Consider the following 17,533-nt stretch of genomic DNA (forward strand, 5'->3'; position numbering starts at 1 on the left):
TGGGGCTCGGCTGCTCATCCCCACCCCACACCACCCCACTCTACCCCATGTGCCATGAAGTGTGAGAGCAGTGGGGGATGAGAAAGGGCTTCTGGGAGATGTGCTGTGAGATTGCCGCCTCACTCTTATCTGCTCTCAGGAGGTACCACAGCGCACGTCAGCACGCGTGCACAACAGGAAGCAGACACGAGTAGGATGGAGCCAGGCGGGAGGGGGAGGAATATGAGTCCCAGCTGGGGATGATGCAGAGGTCCAGGATTCTTGGAGACAGGTGACTGGCACCAGTGTGAATGATGAACTCAATCACACAAACACACTCTGTATGCGTGTGTGTGTGTGTGTGTGTGTGTGTGTGTGTGTGTGTGTGTGTGTGCCTAAGACATGGTACATCTGATCAAATGCATACATAAAACAGCCCAGGGCTCAGGATAGATTCATAAATGAATCTTGCCTCATATAATGTCCAATTTTTAACTGACAGGAAAATTCAAGCATGTAAAGACGTCCAGGACCTGGGCATCATGTCCCTCCACCTCCCTTACCCCCTTTCCTTCTCTGGCTGGACTGGGAGCATTGCTCTCAGTGGCACCGACAGCTTAGGGGCCGTGATCTCAGTGGATACACCATCTCCATTGGGTCCTAATGACTGATAATGAAGCCAGGGGCTGGTTGAGATCATCCCGTCTCTGTGTTCCATTCATTCACACATTCAACCACAGCGTGGTTCATCAAGTCTCTCAGCCTCCTCACACAGGCCTCTCAGTGACCAGGGTGAGGGTGAGAGGCTGACACACTCCTCTACCTTTGTCCATTCTCTGGCAAACAACTTCCTGAAATGAAGTTTCCACAGCCAATGCAGATATCCCTGCATGCAATGGGATGGCCTCTGTAGTGGATCCGCCCCAGACCAGCCTACAGTTGCTCTCAGAGTTGTTCACGCCTACACACCTTGAGACTGTTCTCTGAAAATTGTATTTCAGATTTCATGATGTATTATTCATGTGTCTCATTTGTAAGAGAACATGAGGACAAACACTGCTGAAGTGCTGAAGACACACACGGCTGCTGGAGAGAAGCAGATGTGTTATGGAGATGAGCTCCAACCAGTGCACCGCTGACAAATCAGGCGTGCAGCCCAACAAACACATCCTTAACGTTTAAACTCCACTCTCCTGGTGTGGAGTCTGAACACAATATGACTTATTAAACCAGACCCATGTCAAATCTCACATGCACAAGTCATTTTTGCAATAGCTGAATGACATTTTTTAATAGATCTATTTAAGTTCAAGGTAAATGTAAAATATTTAGCAGATTGTACATCTGTGCAATGGTATCTGCATTAGCAGGCAACCATATTCATATAGCACACAACCGTATTCCTATAGCACACAATCAAAGCTAGAACAGAGAGGAGAGAGAGGAAGGAGCAAGGGGAAGATGGTGAAGAGGAGGGAGACAAAAAAAGAAAGAAAAAGAGAGAAAAAACCTGAAGAAAAAGCTGCCAGACCAAATGGCTGAGCGGCTGCTTGGATGATACATTAAAGCGAGAGAGATTGCACTCAGAGAGACTCTTGGTGTAAACCTACATCATTGGATAATACATTAGAGCGAGAGAGATGGCACTAAGAGAGACTCCTGGTGTAAACCTTCATCATTGGATAATACATTAGAGAGAGAGATGGCACTCAGAAAGACTCCACATGGTAAAAACCTACATCATTGGATAATACATTAGAGAGAGAGATGGCACTCAGAGAGAGAGACTCCACTTGGTGAAAACCTAGATCATTGCCAGTGCTCTTCCCACAGAGCAAAAACAATTCTAACTTATAAGAAAAATGAAAGATGACAATAAGTCAATTTCGGTATTTGTGGTATGTTTAATAAGAAATCTGATTTAAAATGCCAAGCGTTAAAGAAAAGCCCAATGAAAGGCTCTCCTTGTCGTCTCCGGGAGTGGTCAAATCTTCTAGAATCTGCAGACATCCGTAACCATGTGCTCAAGAGAGGAGAGTGGCACGGTTGGAAAACGGCCGCGTGCTTGGAATGAGAGCTCAAGAGGTGCTAAAGAGGACGGGAGGAGTCAGGAGACAGTGAGGACACGCCACTCCACATGTACACATGTCCACACCGACCATACTGAGCACAGATCCACAGCACTTGCACCTGGGTTAAGAGCACGGCCGGCACTATTTTCAAAAAGGGCGCCGTGGATGAACATACGGGGAGAGAGAAAGAGAGGGAGAGAGAGGGAAAGAGAGAGAGATGGGGTGAGTGGAGATGTGGGGTATGTGAGGCATGTGAGAGAGGGAGAGAGAGAGAGAAAGAGAGGGAGATAGAGGGAGAGATGGTGTGAGTGGAGATGTGGGGGTATGTGAGGCATGAGAGAGAGAGAGGGAGAGAGAGGGAGAGAGAGAGAGAGAGGGAGTGAGGGAGAGAGAGAGAGGGACAGAGAGAGAGAGGGAGAGATGGTGTGAGTGGAGATGTGGGGGTATGTGAGGCATGAGAGAGAGAGAGAGAGAGAGGGAGAGAGAGAGAGAGAGGGAGTGAGGGAGAGAGAGAGAGGGACAGAGAGAGAGAGGGAGAGATGGTGTGAGTGGAGATGTGGGGGTATGTGAGGCATGAGAGAGAGAGAGAGAGAGAGAGGGAGAAAGAGAGATGGGGTGAGTGGAGATGTGGGGGTATGTGAGGCATGAGAGAGAGAGAGAGAGAGGGAGAGAGAGAGAGAGAGAGGGAGTGAGGGAGAGAGAGAGAGGGACAGAGAGAGAGAGGGAGAGATGGGGTGAGTGGAGATGTGGGGGTATGTGAGGCATGAGAGAGAGAGAGAGAGAGGGAGAGAGAGAGAGAGAGAGGGAGTGAGGGAGAGAGAGAGAGGGACAGAGAGAGAGAGGGAGAGATGGGGTGAGTGGAGATGTGGGGGTATGTGAGGCATGAGAGAGAGGATGGGCCAGGGGACTGGACGGCAGGCCACTGTGCTGTGGTAGCTGGATGCATCCACAGCTGAATCAGGAGAACATGACCCCACCCACCCACCCACCCCCACCCCAACAACAGTGTCACGCTGTTTCTAGGCCAGTCGCTACTGGGATCAGCAAAAACAACAACCACAGACTAAAGGGAAAAAAGCATGGAACAACAACAATACAAACAAAGTGAGCAGGCAAGAAAACAAACGGCTAACCTCCCCCACCCCTCAGTGGAGCAGGAGAGGAGGAGGAGAGGAGGAGAGGAAGAGGAGAGGAGGAGGAGGAGAGGAGCAGGAGTGGAGGAGGAGAGGAGCAGGAGTGGAGGCGGAGAGGAACAGGAGAGGAGGAGGAGAGGAGAGGAGCAAGAGAGGAACAGGAGAGGAGAGGAGAGGAGAGGCGAGGAGAGGAGATGAGCAGGAGAGGAACTGGAGAGGAGAGGAACAGGAGAGGAGAGGAGGAGAAGAGGAGTAGGAGAGGAGGAGGAGAGCAGGAGGAGAAGAGGAGGAGAGAAGCAGGAGGAGGAGAGGAGGAGGAGAATGAGAGGAGCAGGAGAGGAGAGGTGAAGAGCAGGAGAGGAGGAGGAGAGGAGCAACAGTAGAGCAGGAGAGGAGGAGGAGAGGAGCAGGAGACGAGGAGGAGAGGAGAGCCTGTGTTCTGGTCTGGCTCACAGCATATGGAAGAGAGCAGCCTGTGCCATCCAGCCAAGAGGAGCGGTGGAGGAGCAGTGGAGGAGTGTGGTCATGGGTGTGTGATCATGGGAGTATGGTCATGGGTGTGTGGTCATAGCGGTCCCACCCTGCTGCTTCAACCAGCACACATCAACACTAGGAATCATTAATCAGGCAGAAGGATGCCCATCCACTCATGGCTCGCAAACACACAAATGCACCACTGCTTTTAAATCGGAAAAGATCTTTTGCAGTAGCTAATTTAGCATGTTTTTATTTATTAACCATGTATATCAAGTCACTCCACACAGCTCAAACTATCTGGCTAACTATCAAAATATGGTGAATAAAAGATGGGTGAACACTGAGTCCTTTCACACTGTAACATAAGCCTATGATTGACTGTGTCTTGAGCCACTTGAGCCCCAATGCAGTGGATCTCTCCAAGGATGAAGCTGCCAGAACAAAGAGCAGAGCATTACGTCTCAGCCTCCAGGAGCCGTCTCAGATCAAGACAAGACAGGCTCACCACCCGAGATCAAACCACAAGCCTTAGCCCCCTTTTTATCCATCTTTATTCTCTCACTCTCTCCATCCGTCTCTCTCTCTGTAAGCGTCAGTCTGTCCATCGCAGCCGTAAATGACAGAGGCGTGTGGCAGCCTCGCTTTCTCAGGAACAGAGCCCTTGCTCCCTTTTGAAAGTGAATAAAAGCTTACTTCTGTAAAAGTGCACATAAATATTACAGTGTACCTCGTCCCCCTGTTTCACTGTGCATTTGCAGTGATTCACTCTGCTCTCTGCCCACAGAGTTTTATAGGCCCCGTACATTTTGTTTTAGGCAAGGCAAGTTTTGTGGGAGGCAGAGAGATGGTGTGTATGTGTGTGTGTGTGTGTGTGTGCGTGCGTGCGTGCGTGTGTGATAAAGAGGGAGAGAAGTAGATGCAGATAGAGACTGAGTAGACAAAGAGAGAGATGGAGAAAGGGAGGAGATGCCTACACATGTGTGTGGGAGAGGAGAGGACAGGATAATAGACAGGGTTAGGCAGCTTCCAGGGTTGGTGACGGTTTACATCAGGTAAGCAGAAATGTACAGCCGTGAGGAAATGATAGGATGAATGAATGAATGGAGCATCCATTTTCACAGGAGGCTAAAAATGGACACTGTGCTGCTGGCCGGGGTAACAAACTACACCAAAGGTCAAGAGTCATGGGTACCACACCAACACCCTCAGATCATCAGCTTATTAGGATCCCTAATTAAAGCTCTATATGAACATGGAGAAGATGATGACCTGATTGACTCTGGATAAAGACCCTTTTGTGTACTGTATACAGACGTTAATCTGGAATAACTCACATCTAGCACGTGCACATTTTACCACACATCCAATTTCAGTTTCTTGTTCAAATTAGATTTTCTGTAAAGGTGGACACGGACTACAAAGCCAGGTAAAATATTTTAAAATAGTACAACAAATATCATTTTTTTTTTTCACTTGAGGTCATCTTGATGCATTTGATGAGGTAAGAAGCATTCCGAGAGATCAGAAATACTGTATGCTGGCAATCCAACTAAGTCCAAATAAGTCCAAATAAGATCCTGCATTTCAGATAAGGAGAGGGAAGTTGCATTCACACCTGCCCTGTCCATCTCAGAGAAATGTTGGGGGCTCATTTGGTCTAAAAAGCAAAGACAGAACACTTTCATGTTGAAAGCCATTAAAGCAGCACCAACCAGTTTAGGGCAACCCAATATGCTAACCAGTGCGCCACCACCAACATTTCATTTATACTCCCAAATCCCCTCCCAGAGTCAAACTGTGTTGGTCCTGATTATGACTAACACACAATGCTGTGTGACTGCGCAGCTCCAATTAGTCAGTCTCCAATTCAACGATGGCTGGTAAGACACCCTTTGTCTTCTCCCCCCCTCGTTCTCTGCTCTCCAGGCTGTCTGGCCTTTGAGTGTCAGGAGAGATAAGAGCCATGGATGGGATGAAAACCAGCTTCTCCTGAGACACACCCGCGTGTGGGGCTCTGTCTGTCTGACTGTCTGTCTGACTGTCTGCCCCCTCTCCTCCCCCACCACCGGCAGCCTCCTCCATCCCCAGTCAATTCCCACAAATGTCTGACATCACCACGGGGAAATCAAACACCCTAGGCCCCATGCTCTTCTGTGGATGAATATGTTACTGTCAGGGGCAGCACCTCAGCCAGCACACAGCCCAACACATCCCCACCCCCCTCAGCTCCAGCACCTCAGCCAGCACACAGCCCAACACATCCCCACCCCCCTCAGCTCCAGCACCTCAGCCAGCACACAGCCCAACACATCCCCACCCCCCTCAGCTCCAGCACCTCAGCCAGCACACAGCCCAACACATCCCCACCCCCCTCAGCTCCAGCTGCTCCACGCCCAGCTTAAGGTGCGCACCCAATCACCACGCTGAAATTGGGGGACATTTGAAATGAAAGGCAGGACTGCTGCCTGCTCTAGAGTCCTGCCATGATGTTGAGGACAAAAACACTCATCTACCCCCAACAGAGACTCAATGAACAAACTGAGCCAGCCTTTGGGAGCATGATGCATCTAAAGAAGATTGAGAGACAGAGAGAGAGAGAGAGAGAGAGAGAGAACAAGGGAGATAGATAACAACAGAGTTTATTGTCTCATGCCAGCAGCACCCTCCCTCTCTCCCCACTACACCATGCACTAAGAGATAAATCCCTTTTGATCTGATCAAATGTTGGCTGTTCTCAGAGAGTGGATGTCTCCATCACTGCAGGGGTCTGAGCTCAAGGTTGGGAAAAGCCCCTCTCCAAACGTCCCCTCTGAGGCCCTGTTGGGTTCCCGTGTGAGTGCAGCCATATTGTTATGAAAGCCACAACGATCCTCTTAATAACTGAATATATGCTGAATGATATGACTGTATGTGTATATGGGTTTTTTTGTGTGTGTTTGTGTGTGATCAAACACACAATCTCACACAAACAGTAGACAAACATGCACACACCCACACAACAGCACAAGTATGCTCATAAACAATGTTGTTTACTGTAACACACAGTAAACAGCACACCCAAATCCAATCAACGGTTTAGTGTTAATTCCACCTCTGGCAATACTATTGTACATTAATTCAACATGGGCTTCGGTCCAAGAACCTAAAGCAGCCGTCCACTCCAGAGATGGGGGTGGCGTGGGCTGACCTCACATCGGAGAATCACAACCACAAACAACACCCCAAAGAAATGCTCTGTATTATCATGAGGGCTAATCAGTAAACCAAATTCAAACAATGATGGCCTATTTTAGGAAAATGTTAAATATTCGCTGAGTGATAAATAACCTAAAAGCTAATTAATATTTAAAGTTAATCATTTCCAAGAGATTGTTGCTGGGGAGCAGGCAAAAACAGATTGGAGCCAGAGGGGACGAGGACTCCCTTTGAGCGAAGGCTTGATGCTACATGCTCTTCTTTCACAAACACACCCATGTCTGGGAGAGATGTCCATTTTAGAGCAGTTCATACCACCAGAAACAGATTCATTTCTACCACGTTGACGTCCAATACCCAACAATTACTGTCACTTTTGGGACATACTTAATGCATGATAGAATGGCAAGATGTATATAATGTATAAGATGCATATAATGTACCTGTTCTAAAATCAGCGCAAACCACAGCCTCTTGGGGCTTATTGCTTAAATAAACTATGTTAGAATGAAAAAGGGGAATAGAGTATATATTTGAGACTGTTGTCCAGTTCTCTCTGTGCTGGGACTCGAAGGTAACAATAGAATATGAACAGAGTATATATTTTATATATATCAAGTTCTCTCTGTACTGGGACTGCAAGGTAACAATAGAATATGAATAAAGTATATAGTTCTCTCTGTACTGGGACTCCAAGGTAACTATAGAATATGAATAGAGTATATATTTAAAACTGCTGTCCAGTTCTCTCTGTACTGGGACTCCAAGGTAACAATAGAATATGCTGACATATCCAGTTGATGGAAGATAAGTTGTTTTTAAAATCAGATAGGGATCATTAAGAGAATATATCCTATTGGATAACTTGAATATGGAAAAACATTTCATTCTTTTGTATTTTGTTGCTATAAACAGTGAATGTCACAAAATATAGTCTTTAAATGTATCCTCACGAAATAGCACCAGACGACCTTTACCTCTACAGCTATGTACATAATTATTGCCACTGACTTCAGCTGGGGAACCGTAACTATAGTAAGTCCAGTCCGGAATGTTTCTTCTACTGTTGATACTGTTACGACCCTTGCGGGTCTAGGCTTCGCCCTGTGATATTTCATTCCTGTTCTCTCTCTCTCTCTACAGCAGGTGATTGGGGACAGGTGTTTCATTGATTGGCTGGGCTACAAAAGCCCTGATCAGCCAGCAGTCGGGAGAACTTTGGTCTTCCCGGCATTTGGTTATTGTTGGTCATTGGATAGAGATTGGATTTGGATACTAGTTGGATTTTGGATTGTCGTCGTCGTTTGTTTTGAATTACCCTTGAACTGGCTTTACATTACTTCTTTGGTTTCTATTCACAACCCTGACATTCACCACACGTTTTGCTTAAAATATAATACAAATATAAACCTGTATCATTTAATAAATGACTTATAAGTATTATTATTATAAATTCTGCGTAGCCTCCCCTTTCTGTTTGATGCATTGAGCCGTGCACGTAACAATACGGACACATTTTCTATAGGTTTCTATCCTAATGGTTTATTCACATTCTGTAGCATTTATTCCCATCACTAGCATTCCCTCCGAGGCACACCTCACAGGTGTCTCGCTGGGGAAATGGGGCGAAAAAGAAACCTGACAGATGAAGAAAAGGCAAAAATAGTTAACTGTCTTTCAGAAGGGATACAAAACAACTAAAATTGCAAAGACGTTGAGTCCTGATCACTGCGCACCGCAAAAACACTTGTTGAGAAGAAAATACACAAATTAACCACAAGAGACTTGAGAAGAATTAAACAGGAAGCATCTAGGAACCTTCGGCCAATCATTCTAGATTCTAGAACAGCAACTTCCCTGGACACAGCAGAACACAAGCTTCAAAGTGATTGACATGATTGGAGCGCTCAGAGAGGCAGAAAACCAGTCTGCCTTCAATTAAAAACACAAGCAAAAGCCTCAAGAATGGAAAAAAACAGTACATGAAGACAGATTTGTGGACGGTGGATGGTGCCAACAAGGTGGGACAGGGATGGAGATATGGGCTCGTATTATCCACGGTGAATTGGTTCAACCATTTTGAGTGGAATATGGATTGAAATTGAACTCCTAAAATGACTGTCAGTTTGTGGAGGCCACCTTCATTAAGCAGTGGTACCAGAAGAAGCCAGTGTTCTTCAAAAGGTCTGTGATACTGATGCAAGACCAGGCTCCATCCCATGCATATAGGTACACCACACATTGGCTAGCCAGGGAGGGGTTCAAAGATGGTAAATGATCCCTTGGAACCCAATTGAAAACCTGTGGCCTCTTAAAGAGGAAGATCTACAGCCAAGGGAAGCAGTACACGTCTGAACAGCCTGTGGGCATCTCTCTTGGCCTTTATGGTTGTTTGTTTATGAAACAGATTGAAAAAGATAACCAATTTGTGAGCTTTGAAGTTTTGAAACCCATGAATGTGTAAATGAAATGTAGGATTATTAGTTGAGGGCAAGAATGTGTTTGAAAACAATACTAAATGTAGAATATCCACATTTATAACAGGACAGGGGTTTACACTATCATAATAATACGTTTAAATATAGCTGCAAGCAGCAATCAGGAATCAGGGTCCAAGCGTCAACTGCCTGAGGTAGCAGAGGTTGAATGATTTGACTGCTTCAACAGGATCATTGGTATTTTGTAAATGTTACGTCATGAGTCAGAGGAATAAAGGACTACATGTTGTAGCCTGTTGTAGCAGCATCTTATGGCTGATTTGTTTGAAATTGGGCAAACAGCTTCTGTATGCAATTATTGTATGAGCCAACTACATTTCATAAAGTATTGGCTGCTGAATTTTGATTAAGTGAGCCAAATAGAACTTTAGGAGACATGAGCAAATGTAACCAACTATACTTAAATCTCAAAATTTTTGCTAAAGTTCTTCAGTTCTTGAGATATTAAAATGTGTCAGTTGTAGCGCAACTTCTGGACAAAATTTCATGGAATTGAACATTATCCTCTAGGAAGTGATAGAGCACAAATTAATGGTCTAGGGTAAGGTGCCTACTAGACTACACATTTTTTGCGCTATTGCCCAACAAGTGCGTTAAGCTTGCTCCACTTCAGGGGGCAAAAAAATTAAGGGAAATACACATCTATGGACACAAACCTTATATTCCATATCAGCCATGTGGGGCTTCACACATACCTAAGTCTAAGTAAATGATATTGTCGACCAGCAATTGGTGAAAAAAGGACAGCAGAAGATGATGAAGAAGAAGAAGAGACACAAATCTTTGACAAACACTATATGACCAGCCTGCATGGTCCTTATAATTGTGCATTCAATAATTGGGGCTACTTTTTGGGGGGAAAATGCTATTTTCCCCTTGTAATATAAAATCATTTACTTTTCCTGCAAAGAATTAATTGGCATTACTCATGATGTTGTGTCTATTTAAATATTAAAAACTCAAAAAACACATCTGCAAAATAATTATGTACGCAGTGTGTTACGTAACTTTTACCTGCCACTATTAGCACTACTTCCTAACTACTACACTGTAAACCCAGACAGTTCTACTAACTCATTAACATTATGTATTCAGTACTTAAAACCTGGTATTTAGTTGACCAAACTTAAAATGTATTAGTTTTCTGAGTAAGTGCAGACGTTTTAATTGTATTGGAATGTATTTGTTTGAGTTAACATTGCCTGATAACTCAAAAAATGTTAGTATCTGACGTCATCAAGGTCGTTGAGAACACCATTGCAAAGCTCTTGTGATGAGAGACGGAGACAGCAGACTTAAGGTAGAGGAGTCGTTTAGTAATCCAGAGGTTGGAAGGTTGCTAGTTCGTATTCCCCACTCCTCCTTACCAAGTGTATAAGTGTGAACCCCTAAACTGCTCATGATCTATAAATGCAAAATTCCTTGTCAATCGCTTTGGATAAAAGCGTCTGCTAAATCACAGATGTAAATGCAATGGCAACACTGGGAAGGCGGTCGACCAATGACAGTTCTCTCTACAGTAAGAGCTTGCGCAAGAAGTTGGAACGTAAGGAAGATACCCTTTCAAAAACTTGTGAGGCCGTAAAAACTACTTTGAGAAAGACCCAGAGAAACACAAATATCTGACAAGTCTAAATCCTTTACGATTTTGGAATAATATGAGTTCAGAGAACTCAAAAATTATGACAATCAGAAAAATCAGAATAGCCGATGTTTAATTTTTGAGTTAAGTTTACTTAAAAAAATATATATATGTACTCAAATTTTCTTATGTAATCGGTTACATCAAAAGTTTTGAGTTCTCTGAACTTGTTCAGGTTTACAGTGTATTCTTACAGAGCCAGATGTGTATTTCAACTATGACAATGACGTAGGGAAGTCATACAAAACAACCAAGGGGCATCGTTGTACTACATTCATTACATAAGCCTTTCTTGCTATCGATAATCGATATTAAAGAGGTTCATTATGTGTATCCTTACAACTCGAATGATAAAGACAATCTTGGGGATTATCTAAAGGAGGTTTATTTAAACCTACTGGGGACATAGTATTTCTCCCTTCAAGTTCTACCCCTAATGCCAAATCAACAGAGCTATGTAGGAGCTGGAACAGATTTGGTACTCTGTGAAGAGCAACAGGAGCGTCCTCAGTGTGATAATGCTTGGCCATATGGGACCATGTGGGGCAGGACCAATGGGGGAGGGGACGATTCCCACCCAGGGACTGATAGAAAGTGCCAGAAAGGGTTGGCAAGGTGCTGGATGTTTGTTTGCATACACATCAACTGATGGAAGTCCAGAAGGCTAAGAGCAGACTCATACACCTGATGACAAGGCCTGACAGAGAGTGAACATGGAGGACAGAGAGGGTGCAACCCTCTTCAATCTGTTTCTATACTGTACTGAATGATAATGTGTTAATGTAAACTCTGCACAGACAGGGGCAGATGCTGTTATCTCTCTCTCTCTCTCCCTCTCTCTATTTGCGTCCTCTCACATCTCCAGCGAGCAGGCTGCCTCTTCTTACATAACCCCCCTCCCCCTCACTGGGCTTCCTGCTTTTGATTGGCTTATTTCTCTCCTTCTCACCATCAGCTTCTCCACCTTTCTCAAAGCCATTTTTACGCTATGCCTTTTGATTTGCATTCTCTACTGTGCATTGCAATTGTTAGATACATCATGACATGTTTGCCTGTTAGCATTTACAATTTCATTTACATTTCTGTAGCAAGCTTAGCATATCTCCCCAACCCCAAGAAAATGTTTCTCTCTCAAGGAATTGAACCGCAAACATGAGCACAGAGCACAGAAGAGAGAGAGGAGTGGGCATGTAAAACATCACATGCCTTGACTGTCTCCCACACACACAGTCTTCATCCTATCAACGCCATGTATTTAATCAACCTCCATCTTCTTCAAGCAGGGGTTAGTTAACACATTTAACCCTAGTATCTGGCTGCTTCTGATTGATTGGAGTTCCAAAGAGAGAATCTAAACCCAGGCTAAGCGGCATGATTATTGTATTACTGAATAATAAGTGACAGGGAAAGCGTGATTACATAAGCAACCAAATGTGCACTTAGAGCTTTACCAAGTGTGAGAAATGAAGAGCGGGGTGTCTCTACCCTGTCTCCATACAGCTAACAGGAAAGAAAGGAGGGTGCTAAATGCGCACTGTAGTCCACTGTATTAGCAGCAAAGGACTGAATCCAGCACTGAAATGGATGTGACTGGTTAAAGCAAGCTTTCACTGATGTCACAGGCGAGGGAGGCCACTGAGATCCATCACTCGGCACCCAAGCCAAGCCCCTGCTTCCCTTCTCTGCGCTTGTACAGAATTGCCATCGCGTTGGTAGTGAAATTTTCAGCCTCCATTTTAACACTCTGACAAGCTCCCTTTCTCTCCTTTCTCTCCCTCTCACATAAAGCCCACTGCTGACGCAGATAAATAACAGGTGCACAAATAAACAGGATCTAGAGATCCAGAGACACACTCATACATGTGCGCACCGCCACATGCACGTACCACCCTCCACGGAACATCTACACAGGCGCGCGCGCGCACACACACACGCTCACACACGCTCACACACACACACACACACACACACACACACACACACACACACACACACACACACACACACACACACACACACACACACACACACACAGGCTCATGTAGGGAGCCATTTCTTCCATTTCATACAGCCAGAGACCCTTCCCCCACCCCCTGTTCACACTCGCACACACACCTTACTTAATTACAGCTTGTGCTCCTTGCTGTGGTCTGACATGATCTGCCAAGACGGAAGGCTACAAAATCACACAGCAAACACAGAGGAAACGTCTCATTGGAAACCTAAATCCACTTAGAGATGTGGACTGGTTTTATACAACAATTTCCCTCCTGACTCCTTTGATCCTGCTTCTCCCTCTACAGGAAATATGTTGCATATTAACCTTTTGCAACGGATATTTAATAAAAAGCCATCTGCTGATAATCAAAGGATGTTACTACCCAACATTCAGAATGAAACCAGAGATGCAGAGTGGACTGCATACTAGCTGGCATTAGCATCAGGTCTCCATTCAAATGCACAGTGAAGCACCATGGCATTATGGAAGGGGAGGAAAAAGACTGCAGACCAAGCTACTCTGTAATCTTCTCTATTTCTACAAGTCACATCCAAAACAACCACATTTCCTCCTCATAAATCCCTATCAGATAATAATCAGTGTTGTGGATTTGTTGGTAGAATTGAAAGAGCAGAGATTGAATGTATGAAGATTAAGCCGCCCTGCAGCTGCCATACATACGGCATGAACTCAACAATATGCTGATCAAAACCTGCACTGCACTCAGTGATCAGGGGAGATCCACTCTCATCATGGCTGCTCTCCACCAGAACCACTGAGGATCTGATCATCAAGACTGGCTCTCCTAAACACATTCCCAACTGCATGCATATACTCCAATCTAGCAGCGCTCTACCACAGCTGCTCCTACTCACACTGCTCCTAGGGGTACTGGGCAGGAGCTCCATCAGAGGAAGTGGCATTACCTGGTCGTACCATTCCCGGTTGGAACAGGTGCACTCGGGCCACCATCCTCCCTGGCCACTGGAGTTGTTTCCATTCACCTTGGGGCCGCCCTTGGGCTGGCCCTTGGGGCAAGGCCCTCCTGGCCCGGACGACATCATTTTGCCCTTACTTCTGCCCAGCGTGCCCCCGCCCCCCATGCCCCCTCCTCCGGCTGGGGCTTGGGGAGGTAGGGTCTGGCCGCTCCCATAGCCAGCTGGGTATCCATAGGGGTCGGGTTGCCAGTCACTGTACGCTGGGGCATCCATCCTGCGCAGCGCGGCCATGCGCGTCACCTCGTAACATTCTGGGCACTTGCAACAGTGGTGGTGTTTGTGCATGCTGGCTGGGCTGGCTGGGATGAGGAGCTGGCTTACGAGGCTCAGGCAGTCTCACACACACACACTCACACACACACACACGCTGCTGCTGCTCCTCAGATCAAACGCAGCACGCCTCGACCGGCTCACGGCAACGGCTACGCTGGTAGAAACAGCGCTAATCACAGGAATCGAGCGGATTTCTCTTTTTATCTGTCTTCCAGTTCAGCTGAGAAGCAAAAATGTTTATGTCTCCTCTTTAATTTTCTCCAAAATCCAAACAAGAGGAGAGGTAGCCACAGAAAAAGGAAAAAATAGCAAGAGGAAATTTTGTTCACGTAGTCTTCCTCCTCTTGACGTAAAAGATCTGGGAAAAATAATGCTGAAAATATCAAACACGATTACACGATCAGAGACCAGCCCCGATGGTAGAATTTTCTTCTTGCCTGCCTTGGTTCACAGTGATATGTATAGAGATTCATAGATATATATATGCATTTGTTTATATATGTATATATTTACACACACACAAATACATATAAAAATATTAATATAAACAAACAAGCACAATTACACAGATTTATACAGTATATGTGTATATATATAAATATCTATATGCGTGTGTACAAATATATATATAAACAATTTGAATATATATAAATGATATCCTTCGATGAAATCTTCTCTGTATTTATCTTTCCTTGTTTGTCAGCCAGATTTCTTCCTCCTGCTTCAGTCCTTCTGCATCGAAGAGCGTTTTTTCTCTCTTCCTTTCTCTCTCTTTTCTCAGCCGGCAGAGAGGAGCTGAGCACTGGATTGCCTCTCAGCCTGCTTGCCCTAGATGTGGATTATACAGTGGGATGTGAGCAGGCGAGAGGGAGATGGGGAGGGAGAGAGAGAGAGAAGGCGGGGGAGTGAGAGAGCGAGAGAGGGAGAGCGAGGAAGAGATACGTAGCAGCATCCCTCCAGCACCTCAGCCCTCACAGCTACAGCCAATCAACTGCCAGCACTGCCATCAGCAGCAGCAGCACCAACAGCCCTTCACTGGTCGGCTCTCTTAAAGGGGCAGCGCACATGCTCATGCTCAGTCACAGAAACACACACACACACACACACAGACACACACACACACACACACACACACACACACACACACACTGGCTCAGCCCCAGCCTGACCATACAGTCAGCTCACACACAAGTCACAGCCAGCTGTGTGGGTCCTCCCTGGCGTACTGGCATATCTACCCAACCTGCTGAGCTGCAGAAGCCTGCTTCAGTTCATTCAGAACCTGTACATTCACTTTGGTAAAGAAACACCGCTGTGATCAGATGTGGTCAAAGCCCTTGACATTCATGAGAGAAGGCCATCTAACAGTGAGGAGGGAGTTTGTGGTTACTCAGGATGCGTGTAGGAGAGAGATTCAACCCTCAGTTCAAGGTAAATGAAGTTGTGTTTCTCATCAACAATCCTCCATTTTAAATATCAGATAATGTACTGAAATGATTCCTTGTAATTATTAAAATGAGAAATTGACTGAGCTTTGCATTAATGAGATCCCATTTCCCCACATTGAGTGTACAAAGGACATTTGAAACCAGAGCATCCAGTTGTAAAACAAAGGCTGTATCTGGGAGTGCTGGTTTGGCAGAGTGGCGATGCCAAGTACATCTTAACTCATACAAGAATCCCCATGGCATGAGAAGGAACTGCCACGATCACAGTATCTTAATGTGTATCATATGTTAAGAATCAGGCCAATGTTGGTCATTAACAGCATCTTACTGTGTATCATACGTTAAGAATGAGGGCCAATGTTGGTCACCAACAGCAGACAGATGTGCCAGATGTGTTAATATGCTGCCCAGTTGGGCTCCAAGTGGTGACCCCTAACCCCTGTCAAAGAGATCCAGCTGTGCTCATGGACTATGGTCACACTACAGTATTTAGAGATCCAGCTGTGCTCATGGACTATGGTCACACTACAGTATTTAGAGATCCAGCTGTGCTCATGGACTATGGTCACACTACAGTATTTAGAGATCCAGCTGTGCTCATGGACTATGGTCACACTACAGTATTTAGAGATCCAGCTGTGCTCATGGACTATGGATTGATTTTGTTTGGGGTGTGGTCAGTGGAGCAGACAACCAAGGAGGTCCAACTAAATAAATGCCCTCTATTGAATATCCTAATATTCCTAAATTTAAAACATGGATTTTCCACCTAAATAAAGAAAATAGTCCATTTACACAGCTACACACATCCACCAGAAACATGAGTGAACAATTGAACATGATGTCTTGATCTCCACTTTCTTAACATCCATAGCTGTTCCGTCCGATGTGTGTAATAAGTGGAGGGCACTGACTGGATAAGCATGCTACATTTCTCATCTTGAAAAGAACAAGCACCCCACACATATGTGCGCATCAACACTCTTGGGCTTCAGAGTAGAAGGAGGGAGGAAGAGAGAGAAGAAGAAGAAGAAGAAGAAGAGGAAGAAGAAGAAGCGACAGAGGGGAGAGTGACAGAGAGTGAGAGGGAGATTACGTCTTCATGTTTCAAGGAGAAGGCTGTGTTCTAGGCATGAGCTGGAGAGCCTAGATTCAAGTGGTAGTCTGTGGTCTGGTCTAGTACTGGACACTGAGAGGGAGAGGGTGACTTGTAGGTGTGTGTTAGATCAGATTAAAGAGCTGCCATGGAGAAGCTGACAGCGTACAATATTAATGACATGTTGCAGGAAGATAGAGGCGCTTGTGCATGCATGCATGTATGAACTCATTTGTGTGTGTGTGTGTGTGTGTGTGTGTGTGTGTGTGTGTGTGTGTGTGTGTGTGTGTGTGTGTGTGTGTGTGTGTGTGTGTGTGAATTTGTGCAAGTATATGCGAGTGCACTTGCATAAATCTTGATTTGTGTGAAGTGGCTTGCATTCATGTATGTTCGTGTATTTATATGTGTGTGTGTGTGTGTGTGTGTGTGTGTGTGTGTGTGTGTGTGTGTGCATGTAGCTGAGGCAATGCTTCCACTGACTGTGCACAACACTGCACTGCACTGCTCTGCTCCAACCCCACCAGGAGGCACACACAGCAGGCAAAGCCACACTTAATTACATGCAAGGCTAACTCATTATGCTCTGCCATTGCTGCTACTGTATGGAGATAGTGCAAGCAGAGCAGAAAGACAGGAAACTTCCACACTTCTGCCAGAAAGTGAGAGGGACTGAGAGAGAGTGAGAGTGAGCGGGGGATGGGTGAGGTGAGGAGGGAGGCAGGG

General features: G+C 45.5%; 1 protein-coding gene across 12 annotated transcripts in view; it reads right to left on the minus strand.

The window, feature by feature from the left end:
- The window catches only part of dlg3 (discs, large homolog 3), a gene marked incomplete at its 5' end in the record, with an annotated part of 106,241 nt that overhangs the window by 59,338 nt on the left and 29,370 nt on the right, over positions 1–17,533 (minus strand). For 9 of the 12 annotated variants that reach the window (XM_080841110.1, XM_080841108.1, XM_080841116.1 and 6 more), the window contains one exon: positions 13,922–14,278. The exons of the other annotated variants lie outside the window; for them this stretch is intronic. In XM_080841110.1, coding sequence (XP_080697236.1) covers positions 13,922–14,278 — 357 coding nt within the window. Of the gene's footprint in view, positions 1–13,921; positions 14,279–17,533 lie in introns of those variants that run through there. 12 annotated transcript variants of the gene reach the window in all.

The sequence above is a fragment of the Sprattus sprattus genome, assembly GCF_963457725.1.
Source record: "Sprattus sprattus genome assembly, chromosome: 6".
Classification (NCBI taxonomy): domain Eukaryota; kingdom Metazoa; phylum Chordata; class Actinopteri; order Clupeiformes; family Clupeidae; genus Sprattus; species Sprattus sprattus.